The following is a 19,054-nucleotide window of genomic DNA, read 5'->3' as shown; positions in this document are numbered from 1 at the left end:
CCATAATAGTCAAACTCACAGAAGCAGAGAGTAGCATGGTCATTTCTAGGGTTTAGGGGATAGGAAAGTGGAGAGTTGCTATTCAATGGGTATAACATTTCAGACCCGCAAGATGATTAAGTTGTAGAGCTCTGCTGTACAACATTGTCCCCGTATAGAACAGTATGGTATTGTTCTTAAAAACTTTTTAAGAGGGTAGATCTCATGTTAAGTGTTCTCACCATGATAAAAATAAATAAATCAACTCAAAGAGGCAAGAGGAAACTTTCAGAGGTGATGGATATGCTCTTGGGTATATACACATGTCAAAACTAACCAAATTGTACACTTCATAATATGTGCTGTTCTCTGTACACATTTCAGTTATACCTCAAAAAAGCAGTTAAATTAAGAAACATTTTGGTAATGGACTTAACCTTCACCTCCATTAATAATTTCACAGGAAGAAGTAAAATGTTCTGGGTAAGAGCAAGCAAGCTTTGATAAGGAGAAATTAAAAGGAAATACTGATATTAAGGAAGAATGGAGGCAAAATGCAAGAGATGGAGTCCAAAGACCCTGGAGTAGGCTTCGTGGCTGGGTCTGGAAACTGGGGAGGGAGCCAGGAAGTGGGCCAGACAACTGAGCTCCTCTCCCTCTGTGCCTGTGGGTTAGCAGGAGTTGGGACACATATTACAGAGGGGGGTGCTTATCATTACTACTCACTGATCACCCTAGGCCCATTCCTCACCATTCCCACTTTCAGCCCAAAGACCCTGGGCCATAAGCTGCGCCTTGGGCTGCTCAGGGCATAGTGAAGTCACAGCAAAGGGTTAACTGGAAGGCCTGCTCTGGAGGCCAGGGTGACTGTGTGGTAGGGAGTGGGAATACTGTTCCTGGCATTCCAAGCCGTAATTCCAAATACACTGTGTGATCCAGGCTGTGACTTAGGGTATAATCCACATGTGTGAACCACAATGTGTTCTGCGGTGTGACCCACTGTGTGATCAGGGAGTGCAGAAGGGTGTGACTCACTGTGAGACCCACAAAGTTCGGGCTCCACTGAAGATCACCAGTGCTGCTTCCTTTGTATTGTGGGTTGAATAACAGGATTTTGCCATTACTCTAGAAACCCATCCTCTATTTTCCCAGATGAACATTTCAGCTATAACTAATTAAAATTGATTTATCCTATTTGCAGTTAGGATAACCTGTAGGAATTTAGGTGAAGGGAAAGGCTGAGGCTGAACACCAGCAGAACTAAGATGCTTTTCTTCCGAGGCCACAGACTGGGGTGCAGCCTGCCTCCATCTGTTCTCAGGCAGCAAGGGTTAACATGGCCACAATGAGTGTGTGTGTGTGTGTGTGTGTGTGTGTGTGTGTGTGTGTGTGTCCACTGACACTGGGCTTCCTATCCCCTGTTCCAAGCTCATTACATTATTGTACCCGAGCCCAAGGGTGGAGAGCATTACTTCTGAAAAAAATGTCATTAGAGCAAAAGAGGGAAATGGATCTGAACGTTAAATACCATCCTCCATTAGACACAGGGAAGTCTATTGGATCAACTATAGCTCGGCATGCTTTTTAGTTCCACGCAGCACTTATCAAATAGCTGATGTTCAGGAGGCTGTTACATTAAAAAGTAATTCTAAAACAAAGTACCAGTTAAAATAATTTCAGAGATAAAGAGTCACGTAACTGTTTCTTAACTGGCACTATTTTCTCCCTATTTTATTGGTTCTTTTCAGCACATTGAATTTCTTTGTACAATGAAAATCTATAACAAATAACACGTTTCTATATTTTCTTAAAAAAGAGGGACACTTCCTTATAGGTTATATAAATCAATTAGAGCATATTCTAAATGGATTTTAAACAAAGTAGACTTAAAGCAGATGTAGGAATTTCGATAAAACTATGCACAATGTGCGGAGTGTTTTGTTTTTCATTTGCTCTATGTGGCACCTGCTGCTTTCCAATGAGCCTCTCAAAATGAGGGGTTTCACCAACTTGTTGATTTTAAGAACAGAAAAATACTCTATAAATATGATTTTTTTTTTTTTTTGAGATGGAATCTTGCTCAGGTTGGAGTGCAGTGGCGCGATCTTGGCTCATTGTAACCTCTGCCTCCTGGGTTCAAGCGATTCTCCTGCCTCAGGCTCCTGAGTTGCTGGGACTACAGGCATGCCCCACCATGCCCAGCTAGTTTTTGTATTGTATTTGTAGTAGAGACAGGGCTTCGCTATGCTGGCCAGGATGGTCTGGAATTCCTGACCTCAAGTGATCCACCGCCTCAGCCTCCCAAAGTGCTGGGATTACAAGAGTGAGCCACCACACTCAGCTATAATTTTTTTTTTTTTTCAGTGGGAGGGCTCTTGGATGCTGCTGCCCTCCTCCTCTGTCCTGCCTCCCCTTCTCACTGGGGCAGGCTGCTCCCACCATCTTCTGTGCCTGCATGGATGTATGTTGTGCTGTGCTGCAATGGCTGGTTGATGCCTTTGTCTCCCTCACAAGGTCATAAGCCCCTGAGCACACAGGACAGCTCCAGAGACACCTCCAGTTTGCAGACTGATACCTGCCTGACAGAATCTGGGACGTGGCACATGTGCCACTGATGTCAGTAACTGCTACTGAATAAACAAATAGAAGCCCATAACACAGCACTACTGATGTCCTTCTCAATAGACACGTTGCTCTACAAATCAAGCCGCTGATTGATCTGTGGTGTATTCTCACTCTCTGGGCTATGCTGGCCTGGGCCTTGTTCTGGGCTTCCTCACCAGGATAGCTGTGGGCTTGTGGTTTGTCTACACTGGTCTCTGAGGGTGACTAGGGAGAAGGAGGCCGGCTCTGGGATCTACACTTGCCTCTTGCTCAGTACTGATTCCTTCCTGGGGCCACCCTTGCCATTCTGAGTCTTGTTCTGCAGGCGAGCTTTGTGTCTACAGATTTCTGTGTCTGGCCTAATTCCAGTGGCTGATATTTTCCCAGAAAAGAAAATGCAGCTGGGGTCGAGGCAAATGTGTGCTCTATGATTCTGGCGCTGACCTGTGCTTCTCCTGTGGCCTCCTGGCCGGCAGACTCCAAATCACACTCTCCAGATGCTCCCAAAGTACCTGTGAAATACAACTGCTTCTCTGCAGCCAATTAAAGGTTCCCTTTTGTGGCTTTTTATCCACCTTCGTTTCAGTGATTCTCTTCCCACCTAGATAAGAAGAGTTAATTTAGAACTCCACTGCCAAAAATGCCCTACAGACTGCACAGGGGAGAGTAGCTGATGGCTGGATTCTGAATTAGTTATCTGCTCCCTCCTCCAAAAGTTTTAAACACTTTAACCACAACTAAAAAAAACACCCACTTTAATCACAGCTTTAAAAAAATCTGAAGTTGTTCTTACAGCAGTAGTAAATGAACAGAGAGTTCATTGCCTTAATGTGGTCAGTGGTTTTGATTAAATAACAAACAGCACTTGAAGTTCACAACGAGTGGATTTCTTGGGGGGAAAAAAAGACTTTTCATTTTTTTTTTCTTCATGCTGCTTTACAGACAATCTCCAACCTCCTGTGATGGTGCAATCTATAAAATGCAGCTTCTAATATTGACTTGTGGAGCACTTTGATTGCTGGAGATAAAAGGAGCAGTTTCCTTCCTGTTTGATAGCACTGCACACTGTTGCTCAAACTTTCTTCATTTTCTTGAAGCATCAATTCCATTAGGTAATCACTCTAGGTTGCTGCTACATTCTGGGACCTGTGGGTGCTTCTGGGTTCTTTCAGCAGCTCCTTGATGAACAGGAAACCAGCTGCCAGGTGCAAACTTGGAACAGATTTCACAGCTGCTTCTGCTCACAGTTTGCACCCAGGATCAATAACAGCATTATGCTTTTATGATGATGATGATTATTATTTGAGACAGTCTTGCTCTGTTGCCTAGGCTGAAGTGCAGTGGTGCACTCTCAGCTCACTGCAACCTCCCGAGTAGCTGGGATTACAGGTACCCGCCACCATGCCTGGCTAATTTTTGTCTTTTTAGTAGAGATGGGGTTTCACCATGTTGGCCAGGTTGGTCTCGAACTTCTGACCTCAAGCTATCTGCCCACCTTGGCCTCCCAAAGTGTTAGGATTACAGGCATGAGCCACTGCACTGCCTGGCCAGTACATGCATTTATGTGCAAATATCAACATTAAACGATCAAGTGCCTACCTCCCCTGTTCCTCCCAACTCATAAAATATCCTAAGGCAGGGGGATGCCCATCATATTATTGAGAGGTTTCCACGTGAATCCCTGGAGTCATGTTCTTGACCCACACTGTTGCCATTTGTCTCCGAGCGCTTGCAGGCTCAGACCGATATTTTTCTCTTAGGTCCTTGTCCTTTCTCTTCAGTGACACAGTGAACTTTTCTAGGGCTGGGGCTATGTTCTCTGCCTCATGTAATCTCCACATTGCCCAGAGGAGAACCTGGCACGAAGCAGACCCTTGCAGAGGTACAAACGTTTGCAGCTGGTGAGTAATATAAGGGATTTGATGAAAAAAGTGAACTTTTCCCTTGTGACTCAAAGTATGGGTACTATCATGCCTTATTTTCCTGTTTGTGTCAAAATATTCTCTTCTTATGCTTTTCCTGGGAGAAGTTCACTTCCTCAGAAGGAAAATTCACTTCAACTACAGAAGAACACACCAAGTGAGCATTAATCCAAAGCATAGTGATGCAACCTACACCTTCTCCAAGGCTCTTCTGCTAAGATTAGAGAAAGAGGATGTCACAGTGTGTTTGCTGTCTTCCTCAATCCTCCATCAGTCAGCAGGCTGACCTGCCTCTCACTAAATAACATTTTCCCAGAGCGGCAAATGAAATCACAGTGGGAAGGGTTGAAGAGAGCTGTCTAACCCTTGAAGATTTTGTTGGGCAGCTTCCCTAACTTGCGGCTTCAGTGGCATTTGGTGTAACACCTGATAACAGCTGGGCAAGAATCCCATGATTCCTCCTGATGAGGCAGACGTGGGACAGCCTTGCAGGATGGGACACAGGGCCAAGCCAAGCCAAGTGGCCTGCAGGGGTGGCGTATGTGTGCCCCTCCCTTCTCTAGGGAGGTACTGACACTTCAATGCATGTCTAGAGGACTTTCTTTGCCGAGAATAATTTAACCCCAGAACTGCAGTTGAAAAAGTCTTTAAATGTTGCTTTTTTATTTATAAACCACAGTTTTCAATAATGGGCTGCTGTCTTTCCTGCTGTGGTTAACTGACCTGTGCTTTTCAAGAGTAGGGCCATCAGCTTATGGCCCCTAGACGGGCTCATTGGAAGAACCCTGCACCCGTCTGCTCTGGCCACTGTGCTATCCTATTCTTCTCCACCAGCTCCTCCTCTTAGGATCCTAATTCAAAGACAAAATCCTTCACTGACCTCTTTTCTTAATAAGAGACTAAAACAAAAAGCCTATTATTTGGAGCAGTTTTAGGTTCACAGCAAAATTGAGAGGATGGTACAGAGTACAGCTGCCATGTACTCCCTTTCCCCACAGGCCTGGCCTCCCCACCAGCAGCATCCCTTACAGAGGGCTGCAGGCCATGAACCCACCCTAATGCATCATTGCCACCCAGGGTCCACAGGGCTGGAAGTGTTACACTAGGATTCCCTCTTGGCATTGTACGTTCTGTGGTTGGACAAGTATGTGGTGACATTGTCCACTCTTATGGAATCATACGGAGCGGTTTCTCTGCTCTGGAAGTCCTCTGTGTGCTGTCTGTCCATCCCTAGCAAGGGAATTCTGAAAAAACAGGGAATAGTTTTCACTTGACCCCTAAACATACTTAGAGTCACTGCTTCAGCTGACAGAGGTAATTTTCTGTTTTTTAGCAAAAGAGTTGATTTCGGCTTAAAGCCAACCCCACCCCCTAAAAAAAAACCCCATAACAAACAAAACAAAACAAAACACAAAAAAAACAAAGCCCAACAACTAAGTATTAATAAATTTGTTTTTTAATAAAATAGTGGCTCATGCCTGTAATCCCAGCACTTTGGGAGGCCGAGGCAGGCGGATCACCAGAAGTAGTCAGGAGTTCAAGATAAGCCTGTCCAACATGGTGAAAACCATCTCTACTAAAAAAAAAAAAAAAAAAAAAAAAAGCCAGCTGTGGTAGGGGGCACCTGTGACTCCAGCTACTTGAGAGGCTGAGGCAAGAGAATCACTTGAACCTGGGAGTCAGAGGTTGCAGTGAGCCAAGATGGCACCACTGTACTCCAGACTGGGCAACAGAGAGAGACTCTGTCCCCAAAAAATAAATCAATAAAAATAAAAATAAATAAATGTAGGCTCACAGTAAATTATCCTGGGTGCTGTGAGGATAGAGAAATAATGATCTAGGGCTCCTTACTTGGATTTATGCAGTGGGGTTTTGGAGATCTTCTGATTATCACTTTCAATATCATCAGTTGATTTTGGTCCTTGGAGTTAGGTCTTATCTTTGAAAATGCTCATCTTTGGAAACTTTTCATAGACTAATCAAATTAGCTAGATACCTGAATTAGCTAGGTCTTTTGGTCTCAACTCAACTGAAAAACCTGCTTGCCACTAAAGAATTTCACTCTAAATGACACATTAGTCTGACACCCTTAACGGGGAAAGTCACTTGTGCTGGAGGAGCTGAGGCTGAGTGTTTAGAAAGTGGACGCATAGGCCGGGCGCGGTGGCTCAAGCCTGTAATCCCAGCACTTTGGGAGGCCGAGGCGGGTGGATCACGAGGTCAAGAGATCGAGACCATCCTGGTCAACATGGTGAAACCCCGTCTCTACTAAAAATACAAAAAATTAGCTGGGCATGGTGGCGCATGCCTGTAGTCCCAGCTACTCAGGAGGCTGAGGCAGGAGAATTGCTTGAACCCAGGAGGCGGAGGTTGCGGTGAGCCGAGATCGCGCCATTGCACTCCAGCCTGGGTAACAAGAGTGAAACTCCGTCTCCCAAAAAAAAAAAAAGAAAGTGGACGCATAGCCGGAGTCAAATAAAGATCAGCAATTCCTCTCCTGCCCTCTTCTCTTCACCCCCAGGAGTATTCACCATTCCAGTCTCCTCCGTCACCTTCCTGGCTGTTTCCTGGATGGCACAGGGTGCAGGAGTAGGCACATCTGTTTATTCTCTAGCAGCAAAGTCTTCCCAAAAGCAGGCACCGTCGCTGCTTCAGTGTTGTCCTGTCCCTTCTCCTGCACCTGCCAGGCTATGAACCTGCACACCCAGTGGATTCCTTCTCAGCTGTCCTTATCCCTGAGCTCCCGACTGACACCGCTGGCCACAGCCTTCCTCCCCAAACCTCTTCCTTTCTTGGCTGCTCCCAGCCGTCTGTCATTCTTTGTGCTCTCCTCCCTCCAGCCCCCTTTGAAAGGCTGGAGTCCTCCTATCCTGGGCCCTCCTCATTTCCCTTCTCACTCTGCATGTCCTCCCCGGGTGACGTGTACTCTCTGGGTGGCATGTGCTCCCCAGGTGGATTGTCCAACCTGGCCAGTGCACTAATGCTCTGGGTGACACATCCATCTCTGGCTCTGCAGCCTCCCTGAGACCAATGGCAAATGCCCAGCTGCTCTCCAGCCACTGGCCGCTGCACACCTAAGGCCCCTCAGTCTCAACACATCTAGACAGGAGCTCACTGTTCTCTTCTCCCTCCATCTGCTTCTTCCTCTTAAATTCCTCACTCAGAGAATGTCCTCACCATTTTACTGAGGGTTCAGTGACATTCCTTCATCCAGATGTTCCTCTTTCCCTCCATCTCATCAGCCACCGGGTACCTGAGATTCCATTTTGCCCACACCCACAGACATGCCTGCCCCTCCTGTCATCATCACCGCATCTGACTGAGGTCACCTCCTCACATCTCTCTCTCTCTCTCTTTTTTTTTTTTTCTGAGCCTCAGTCTTGCTCTGTCTCCCAGGCTGGAGTGCAATGGCATGATCTTGACCCACTGCAATCTCCACCTCCTGGGTTCAAGTGATCCTCCCACCTCAGCCTCTGGAGTAGCTAGGATTACAGGCACCCACCACCCTGCCCAACTAATTTTTGTATTTTTAGTAGAGATGGGGTTTCACCGTGTTGGCCAGACCGGTCTCAAACTCCTGACCTCAGGTGATCCGCCCACCTCAGTCCCCCCAAATGCTAGTATTACAGGTGTGTGCCACCACGCCCAGCCTCCTCACATCTCTTGACTGGACTGTTGCACCTGCCTCCAGCTGGCCTTGTAGCCACTGGCTAATGTTGTTTGGTGAGGCTTCATCCTGGCTCGCACAGTGGGCTGTGTGCACCTGGGGCTGGATGTGCTTTGCTAGGATGTGTGATCTCATCATGTGAATTTATAAACATCATTTCAGTTAATTTCATTTATTCCTCTCTAAGCCAGTGGCATCAGGATTATCACTGAGATGGAAACTGAAGCTCTAGGGAGGTCTACCTAAGTTTGTGTAACTGAAGGATACAGGTGCTAAGGGCCTTGGACAAGGTCTGTCTGACTCCAGTGCCATCCTCTATCCATCACACACACCCCTCTGCATCTTCTAGTGGATTGTAGGATATCCCCAAATGTTGAAAGAAGTGTTCATAAAATGCTCATATATTCCAGTGACACACCTGTGCACCAGGAGCCACAACAGCTTGAGTCTGTTTTCAGGGCCAGTACTAACCATGTGAATAAACATGAGAGGGTTGGCAAGTCCAAGAGAGCATTTTTGACAGAGTGCTCTGAACTTCTGGTGTTTTGCTAGGTGAAAGAATTAGCTAAATCCCTGGGATGAAATTAGGCTTCACATAAACAAAGGCAGTTTCCAGTCTATCAAATTTTAGTTAGTATCATTGAGATAACAGTTTATAACAAGTTATACAACATAAAAGTTTTGACTCAAACGCAACAATCTCACTGCATTCTCTTTAAGGCTGTGAGGATGTGTCACACTTCTGTGAGTTCAGAAACGTTAAGGAATAGCCAGAATATTGGGATTTCTTTTGATTTTGAAAGTCACGGTGCCACAGGAGGCTGTGGCAAAAAATGAAGACAGCAAGTTAATAAGCATGAGCTCAAGGCGGCTGCAGAACTCTAAAACCGCTGTCTTTTCTTGGTCACTTCTGCATTCATTAAGAAAGAGACATTTACTTGGAAAGAAGTCACCAAAACCCCAGAATGAAGAACGTTCCTTCTGTGTTTTGTGTGTGTGTGTGTGTGTGTGTGTGTGTGCATGTGAGCATGTGTGCACCAGGCAACTCCTCTGAGATCACCTAAAGACACAGATTAAAATCATGCCAGCATTCTGATACAAAAGAAAACCAGCAAATGTCCCAAAGAGATTGCTTCCTTCTTAAAAGATGTATTAAGACATCTTAAAATAAGACATAATTAAAAGACAGAGAAATAGAAAATACACCAATGATAACAAGAAATAATTGAAAAAAGTAAAAAACACAAATCCTATCTATAGTCGAGCATTTAAAATTCGAACAACAATCTGGGAAAAGGATCATATTAAAGGGGTGGTTGGGTGGAATGCGGTGACCCTTCCCCAGTAGGAAGGTGGTGAACACCGTCAATGAAAGATGAAGAAAAAACAATGGCATTTCCACTGGAGGACTCTAAGGTCTCCTCAAGGACTCATCACGATGGGAGACGGGACTCACCTCAAACTAGCGGGGCTGGGGTGACAAAGGGCACTTGACTGGACACAATGGCCCACACCTGTAATCCCAGCACTTTGGGAGGCTGAGATGGGTGGATCACTTGATCTCAGGAGTCCAAGATCAGCCTGGGTAACATGGTGCAACCCCATCTCTACATAAAATAGAAAAGTTAGCCAACTGTGGTGGCGTGCACTGGTAGTCCCAGCTACTTGTGGGGCTGAGGCAGGAGGATTGCTTGAGCTCAGGAGGTCCAGGCTGCAGTGATCTGTGATCACACCACTGCATTCCAGCCTGAGTAACAAAGTGAGACCTTTTGTCTCAAAGTGTCTCAAAAAAAAAAAAAAAATTGGAGACAAAGTCTCACTACGTTGTCCAGTCTGGTCTTGAACTCTGGGCCTCAAGTGATCTGCCCACCTCAGTATCCTAAAGTGCTGCGGGTGGTGGGGGGGAAGAAAGAAAGGATACCGCTGGAGCAAGTGCACCTTCTGGAACTGAGTCTGAGGTCTCTGAATCCAATGCCCATCTCTCAGTGCACATTTCAAAATAAACAAATGAATGGGGTCAGTGAACAAGAATATATGGCTGTTAAACACAATGGCAGCAGAGGCAATCATCTGAGGATATTAATGGTCAATAAGTCATGTTTCTGACTAAAAAATTTCCAACTAAATCCATTTTAAAGCCTAATAAAATCAAGAACCTTTGTGTGTTTAACTCAAATCTATATAAAATCTAATAAACAATGTCAACAGTATGTGTTTTAGTGTAGATATCCTTGGGTGGGGGATACAATACGCTTTCCCTGAAAATCTGGGAAAAGCAGCATATAGAGTGAGTCATTTGATTTAATGTTACTTCAGATATGATGCTGATATATAAACTCTATGAGGCTACGAGATGATGTCTTCAAAGAGTACATTCAAAGGTGTTACAAGAAGCTGACTCTTTAGAGCTCACCATTCTATTCTTCGGACCATATCTAGTCCCATTGTTTTTCACAGATTCACAGTCTAATTATTTTTACTATATATAAAGCATTTGCAGCTTCCCATATCTTTTTATTATTTTAAAATTATGTTCAACTGTATAATCACATCAAAACAACAGCATATTGTCATAACTCCTGATCCTATTTGTCTTATTCTTTTTTGCTAGTTATTGAGATGACAATTCTCTCCCCCTTTAAAAAGATTCTCCCCTTTTGAATTATTTTAATTTGATGTACTTAAAAAATTTTGGCTGGAATAATTTCTAATCAATGTCTTTCCAGGCTGGGCATGGTTGTTCAGGCCTGTAATTCTATCACTTAAGGATGCTGATGTGCGTGGATCACTTGAGGCCCGGAGTTTGAGATCAGCCTGGTCAACACATGAGACTTGTCTCTATTTATTTATTTATTTATTTATTTTTGAGACAGGGTCTCCAGTGCACCACCCAGCTAATTTTTGTATTTTTTGTAGAGACGGGGTTTTACCATGTCACCCAAGCTGGTCTTGAACTCATGAGATCAAGTGATCCACCGGCCTCAGCCTCTCAAAGTGCTGGGATTGCAGGCATGAGCCACCGTTCTGTCTCTATTTTGTTGTTGGTGGTGCTTCTTTCCAGATAAATATGTGGGTGAGGGTATACTTTGAGTACTTGCATATCTGAAGACTTATTTTGCCGTCACACACCAATAATGGTTTAACAAGGTATGAAATTTTAAAGTTCCACTTCTGTATCCTCAGACCTCTGGAAACACGTGCTCTGCGTATTCTGGAAGTGAGCACTGGAGGGGAGAGCTCTGTTGCTGCTCAGCCCGCGTCCCTGTTGAGATAATCTGCGTATTTACTGGTTTTTTTGTTGCGTCTTCAAAACCATTTCCCTTTGCTTTAGAAATCAGATATTTCACCAGATACAACAGCTAGGTTTATGTTGTTTTAAATTATTCATTCTTGCAGTGGGCAAGTCCTCTCAAACTCAATATTTATTGTATTCTAGATCATAAATGAAAGTTGCATTCACTTATAAGCAGGCATCTTGCTAAAGTCATGGAATAGCTCCTTTTCCCAGGCATAAAAGAGAGCACAGACCTGAACAACTATTATTCCTTACATCTCACAGAATTGGGCTCAAAAGCCCAATTATTATTATTTTGTTTTAAAATTTAAAAGGCAACAAGCAGTATCAGGAAATAATGGGTTCCCCCCCTCCATTTTTCGGTAGAGCGCGTAGACCCATATTTTCTGTAACTCGTAGGAGCACACGTACTTGCCATAGCTAAGCTCTGAAAAATACTACTAGGAAAGCATTTGGTTCCTTGAAAACGCTGGGATTCTGCGCCCGCCCTCGCGCACGCAGTTACAGAGCCAGGACGCTGGGGCTCGCCACCCTCTTGTGCTGCTGGTCCTCAAGCGGAGCAAACCTCCCTGCGCCAGGGTTGAGCTTCCACAGTAAAACGCAAGTGCAGCTCAAGTTCTTTCTCAAAAGGCAGGCCACACCCACCCACAACACCGTGATTGGAATAAAAGCTTTGCGGCCAAGCTAAAAGGCTTTATAAATCTCCTTTCATCTGTATTCTCAAGACAAAGTGCCAGACTCCTCGTGTGGCAGGAAGCGAGAGGCTTGGGTAGACATCCCCAGGGATTAGACCCTGTGGAAGGCGATCAATCTAGGGGGAGACTTCCCAGAGAGGCTTATTAATTAGAGCGAGCGAGCTGCAGAAAGCTCGAGGCACCGAGAAGAGCAGAATCAGCCGGTTGTGTGCTCCCGGCTAGGTCAGGGGAACCATTCTGCCCACAGTGTAAACGCTCTGTAGCCTGTCCGCGCCTGCCGCCAGTCCCAGGATTCAGGAGCCCCTCCCGTCGCCGCTCCCCGGACCCCGCCGACCCCGCGGCCCTGGAGCGTTGCCCCCGCGGCCCCGGAGCGCTGTCCCCGGGGCGTCCGCCGGCCGCGCGGCCGGGACCTACCGAGCAGCAGGAGCCGGTGCGTCTGCTGCAGGTCGCGCTTCTGCTCGCGCAGCATGCGGTCGATGCCCCGGCTCACTTTCCTTGCCTCCTTGGCCGCCTCGCGCTCCTCGGCGCTCAGCTGTTCGGTGCGCCGCCGCTTCTCCTTCTGTTTGTCCGCTTTGGGCCGAGCACACGCCGGGCTCCCGCCGCCGCCCCGAGGGAGCGGGGTCCGGGCCGTGTCCTCTGCGGCCGCCCGGACTATGGCCGGGGCCGGGGCCGGGGCCGTAGCGGGCTGCGAGTCCTCCACCCGCGGCTCCGAGGCCGCGCAGGGGTCGTCCCCTGGGCCCCCAAAAAGCAGCGGTCGCAGACTGTAGCACAGACCCATGTGGGCGCGGCACTGAGCAGGGAGCGCGGGACTAGGGCTGGTTGGTCGCCGAGAGCGGCCTGGTTCCCGCGCCCGGTTCAGGCTGGCGCCGCTGAGGAGGGGCGGGAGGGGGCTGCACACGGACCCCGTTCGGCGCTGCCGGCCGCCAGCTGCGAAAAGGGGGTGCGGGGGGCCCGGACCGAGGGCCACGGCCCCTCACTGCCCCAGAGGGCCATTTTGCATTTTTCGCTGAGTGCAGGGGGTGGCGGCCGACTTGGCTGGAGATCACTTGATAACGCCCAGAGCGGGCAGAGCCGACCGGCCTCCGCGAGCCCGGCCCCCGTTACCGTAAATGCCGCCGCCGGTCCAGCCCTCGCTACGGTAAATACAGCAGCCTGGCTTGGCTTTCGTTACCGTAAATACTGCCGCGCAAGCTGGTTCCCGTTACCGTAAATACCGTTGCGCGGGCGGGTATTCTGTACCGTAAATATTGCCGTCTGAGTCCGGCGCGCAGCTGCGGACAGTGCCTCAGTGGCTGTGCAGTCACCACCACCTGGAGCCGCAGTTGCGGCAATTAGAAACCAGGGTGGCTTTGATCTTGAGTCACAGTAACTAAGGACGGAAAGCCGGGTGCAGGGATAGAGACCGTGGCTTTAAAGCCTTCAATTTCCCCAGTACACTGCTTGCAAAGATCTGTGCACCTTGCCACTTCCTTTTCTGCTCATTATCTTACACGTATGTCCGCACACTCTTTATCCTTACTTTAATTAGTATGATACCTTTGACCTCTACAAAATCTCCAATTCTGGAGTCTGGTCCACGACACCATTTTCAACTATCTCCACCCTTAAAAATGAAAACCGAGCACATATTAATTGCCATGTAGTATTTATATTTGCTGAAATGAGAATATGAGATTGCACACTGTATTTTCTTAATCCAGAATATAGCGCAGAGGGGAGCAGATGTGCGTTCAGACTAGATTCGATGCCTCCACGACACTGAGAAACAAGCCCGCCAGAGGTCCCATGTCATGTCTTCAGTTATTTCCCACTGATTGCACATCATCTAATATAGCTTCTGCAACAGGTGAACATTTCAATATAGCTTGTGAAAAACCTCCTGTTTTTATGTGCTTCTTGATTTCTGGGAAAATGACGCTTCTTGATTTCCGGGAAAATGACGTGGAATATTATAACTGATAGTTGAAATACTCTAATGTCTCATTAACACACCAGATTAGGCTGTTTAATGCAACACAGCATGAAGCACAGTGTGCACTGTACACGTCGGCACTACGTGTAAATACTACATTGGATTACATTTTTTTTTTTTTTTTGAGACTATCTCCCTCTGTCACCAAGGCTGGAGTGCAGTGGCGCGATCTCGCCTCACTGAAACCTCCACCTCCCAGGTTCCAGTGATTCTCCTGCCTCAGCCTGCTGAGCAGCTGGGACTACAGGTGCCTACCACCACGCCCAGGTGTGTGTGTATGTGTGTGTATATATATATATATATATATATTTTTTTTTTTTTAAGTATTTTTAGTAGAGACTGTTTGACCATGTTGGCCAGGCTGGTCTCGAACTCCTGACCTCAACTGATCTACCCACTTCGCCTCCCTAAGTGCTGGGATTACAGGAGTGAGCCACTGCACCCAGCCTGGATTACATTTTTGAATCAGAAGTTGGAGATCTGGAATTCACACTTCTTTTGTGGGTCCTACTAACAACAAATGTGCATGTATGTACTACTTTTGACCTAACATTGTCCCCAAAATTTTGCCAAAATTATGGCATACTTTTAGATATTTGAGCAAAAGAAAGTACTATAGAAAATCTAACTTGGGAAAATAGAAAAAGTTACTAAATATCACTGTCATTTTCACTATTCATTCACTCGTCCATCTGTCCATTTATCCATTCATTCATTTAATTAAGTGCCTACAGTATGCTAGGCATTCTTGTTGGTGCTGGGTGAGGCATGAGGCAAAGACATGGGTCCTCATGGAGTTTATAGACTAATGAGGTGGAAATATATTCAATCATGAAAACACAGGTAAATATATTAATTGTAAATTACGCGAGTGCTATGAAAGATAAAAGCAAGATTCTCAGAGTATAAGGGAGGGTCCTGTTTAAATCAGGGTGGGGGAGAGTAGTATGTGAGGCAAGGAAGGCTTTTGAAAATACTGAGACCCAGTATAATATAAGCAATTGTTTTTCTATTATAACTTATTAGCTAAACTTTATCAGTATCATACAAGAAGGATATTTTGTTTGCATATTAAAGCCAGCTGAAAATAAGACAAATACATCATGGAGACATATATTTTTTAAGACAGGGCTCTCTCTTTCACCCAGGCTGGAAAGCAGTGGCATGATCATAGCTCACTGTAATGTAGAACTCCTGGGCTCAAACAGTTCTCCTGCCTCAGCCTCCAGAAAAGCCAGGATTACAGGTGTGCACCACCAGGCCTCTCTAATTTAAAAAAATTTTATTTTTAGTAAAGACAAGTTCTCACTATGTTGTCCAGGCTGATCTGATACTCCTGGGCTCAAGGGATCCTCCCACCTTGGCCTCCACACCAGGCCTAGGATGGAGTTTTATACTTATGTACATCCATTAAAATGTGGCTCCTCATTGAAAAACTAATAATTTCAAGACGGTGATAGCAGAACATTCAACCTTGCATGTGGCCCTTGTATGAATTTGCAGGTCACAGGACCATGAAGCTGACCATACTTTCTGGCTTGAAATGTCAAAGAATACAATTTGGAGCTGGGAGAAAAACCAGACCATTAGCAGTGAAATCTTTGAAGGGAAGAAACGTCAGAGTTGTGAGCCCCACACATCTGTATATCAAATCTACCCAAATCTTTGGCAGATCAGTGAACAACAATAGATGGGGGAGACCCCAGTGGCCTGACAAAATACTAGAAAAGCTAAAAGAAAAAGGATTTCAGGTGCTTCTCACTTCAGGGGAGTCAGAGTTTGGAGTTTGAGTCAAGCCAAGTGAATTTTTATAGTACATAACAAAACAAAAATTCATTAGAGAAATTAAGACATAACGCAAAGTCTCTACAACATATCATTCATAATGTCAAACAAACAAGAAAACACTAGACATGCACAGAAACAGGAAAACATGACCCACTAAATTTGATATAAATTGTTGCCTAGATGACTCAACTGTAACAATCAGCAGACAAGGATTTTAAAGTCGCTATTATAAATATGTTCACATATTTAAATACACATAATAAATGAGCAAATGGAGAATCTCAGCAGAGAAATTGAAGCATAACAAGAAATAAATGGAGATACTGAAATTGAAAATTACTATAACTGAAATAAAAATTCACTGGAGGTGCCTAACAGCAGATTGAAGACAGAATAAACTGATGAACTATAAAGTAGATCAATAGAAATGATCTTATATGAAAAAACCCTGGTTTTCTAATGAAAAACAGATGGAAGAAAAACAGATGGAAGAAAAGAAGTGAAATAAAAACACACAGATCTTCAGAGTCCTGTTGGTCAATATATTCTGGTCTACTATAAGTGCAGAGCCTTAGGAAGTGAGGAAAAAGAAAATTTTGGAAGAAATAATTGTTTCAAATGTCTGAGACTTGGTAAAAGACAATTTATATATCCAAGAAACCCAATGAACCACAGGTAGGACCAATACATAGAAAATCAGGCCTAAGTACATATAGTAAAACTGCTGAACTCCAAATATAAAGAGAAAATTGTAAAAGCAGCTGAAGAAAAAAGAGACATTATGTGTGATAAACAACATATGAATAATGTTAGCTTTTTATCAGAAACAATAAAGGCCAAAAGGCAACAGAACAACACAGTTGCACTGCTGAAAAACAATGATCAACCTAGTTTTACATGCTGCAAAGTTATATTTCAATAATAAAGGTAAAAAATAAGATTAAAAATCTGAATTTGTCATCTAGTTGATCCACACTATGAAAAATGACAAGTGGAACCCTTTAGGGGGTATATGTCGCAAGATAGTATCAGATTAGGGGAAAAATAAAGATCAGCAGAAATGGTAAATATGTGGGTAAATATGAAGACTATATATATTCTTTCCTTTTAAACTTAAAAAATCATATTCCTCTTCAAGAAAAAATGTTAGTAGAGTATGGTGTGTTTATGATGCATATAGATGAAATATATGTGAACTATATGAAAATGTTGCAAAAGATGAGGGTAAAGGAATTATATTTTCACAAACTTCCAACATTTTGTGTTAGTTTATTAACTATAAGTAGATTGTGATAAATTACCAATACAACTTTTTGCAGTGTTAGAAATAGTCTATATCTGCTTTGTCCTATATAAGGTAGCTGCGCTAGTCACACATGTTCATTGAATACTTACAATGTGGGTTTTGTGACTAAGGAACTAGAATTTAATTTTTTATAATTTTAATTAGCTCAAATTTTAAATTTAAATAACTACATTAGTTAGTAGCTATCATTTTGTATAATGCAGCCCTACAGCAACCACTAAAAAATAATGCAAAGTAGTATGTCTTAAAAGCCAATAGGGAAATAAAACTGAAATACCAAAAGAAATTACACCCAAAGAAAGAAGGAGCAGAGGGAAACAAACAAATGAACTGAATAGGAAACAAATATCAAAATGGTAGATTTAAATCCAACTGTAACTAAAAATAAATGGGCTAACCGCTGCCACCACCAAAAGAAAGGACTAGAGAATATCAGAGTGAATTAAAAAGAGAAGACCCAACTCAATGCTATTTAGAAGGAACATACCTTAAGTACAGACACAAGTAGGTTGGTAGTAAAAAGGAGGAAAAAATATACCATGGTGTTATGGACTGAATGTGTCTCTCTCAAATTCATATGTTGAAGTCCTAAGCCCCAGTGTGATGGTTTGTGGAGATGGAGCCTTTGAGAGGTAATTAGGGTTAGGTGAGGTCCTGGGGTGGGGCCCTGTGATGGGATAAGTGCCCTTATAACAAGAGACACCTAAGAGCTTGCTTACACCCTCTTTGCCATGTGAGGACACAGTGAGAAGGTGGCCATCTATACACCAGGAAGAGGGCCCTCACCAGAGGACAGCCACGCTGGCATTCTGATCTTGGACTGGCAGCTTCTAGAACTGTGGTAAAATAACTTGTTAAGTCACCCAGTCCATGATATTATGTTGTACCAGCATAAACTTACTAATGTACGTGCTGTATGAATCTCCCAGATCTGTGGTAAGAAATTATTACAAGCTGGGAAGGTTAAAACAACAGAAATTCATTATCTCACAGTTCTAGAGACCAGAATTCAAAGTCAAGGTGTTGGCAAGGCCACATTCCCTCTGAAGCCTCTAGGGGAGGATACTTCTTGGCCTCTTTCAGCCTCTGGTGGCTCCTAGCACTCCTTGGCTTGTGGCAGCATCACTCCAATCTCTGCTTTGTCTTTGCATGGCCTTCTTTCTTCTGTCTGTATGTCCTTATAAGTTCAGTCCTACTGGACTTGGGGCCCATCCTAATCCAACGTGATCTCGTTTTGATCCTTACTTTAATTACTATCTGCAAAGACAATTTACAAATAAGGTCACATTCTGAGGTTCCAGTTGGATGTGAATTTTAGGGGAACACTATTTAACCCACTACATGTGGAACCATTAACCACCAGAAACCTAGAGTGTCTCTATAATTATTAAGTAATATAGGCTGCAAGATAAAGACGTTTGTTGGGAATAGAAAGGATTATTTTATGATGTCGAAAAGGGTCAGTACCTCAGGAAGACATAACAAATATAAATGTATATACAGTGATTCAAAATATAATATCTGAAAGAACATAGGGAGAAGCAAACAAATCGACAGTCCTGGTTGGATCTTGTAACATGCTTGTCTCATTAGCAGAAAAACCAGGTCTGTGCTATAAGCCACCCCAATGAGTTGATATTTATAGAACCCCACACGTAACAAAGACAAAATGCTCTTCCCAAGTCAATGTGGAATTTTCATCAAGATAGGCCAGACCCCAGGCTCAAAATAAGTCTCAAAAAATTATAAAATACTGAAATTCTTCTAGCATGTTTTCTGGCCACAAGGGATTAAATGAGAATAACAGCCAAGTGTGTACAAAGTTC

At 44.3% G+C, this 19,054-nt stretch overlaps 1 protein-coding gene across 1 annotated transcript in view; it reads right to left on the bottom strand.

Moving 5' to 3' along the window:
• GNAL (G protein subunit alpha L) overlaps nt 1-13,550 on the bottom strand; it is a 189,089-nt gene extending 175,539 nt beyond the window's left edge. The window contains exon 1 of the mRNA XM_032293402.1: nt 12,577-13,550. Within this exon, the coding sequence (XP_032149293.1) occupies nt 12,577-12,940 (364 nt within the window). The 5' untranslated portion in view covers nt 12,941-13,550. The remainder of the gene's footprint in view (nt 1-12,576) is intronic.
• Between the last annotated feature and the right edge of the window lie 5,504 nt (nt 13,551-19,054).

The sequence above is a fragment of the Sapajus apella genome, unplaced genomic scaffold, assembly GCF_009761245.1.
Source record: "Sapajus apella isolate SASKATOON/1434 unplaced genomic scaffold, GSC_monkey_1.0 scaffold29, whole genome shotgun sequence".
Lineage (NCBI taxonomy): Eukaryota > Metazoa > Chordata > Mammalia > Primates > Cebidae > Sapajus > Sapajus apella.
The sequence above is the reverse complement of the archived record's forward strand: the minus strand, read 5'-3'. Positions and strand labels throughout refer to the sequence as shown.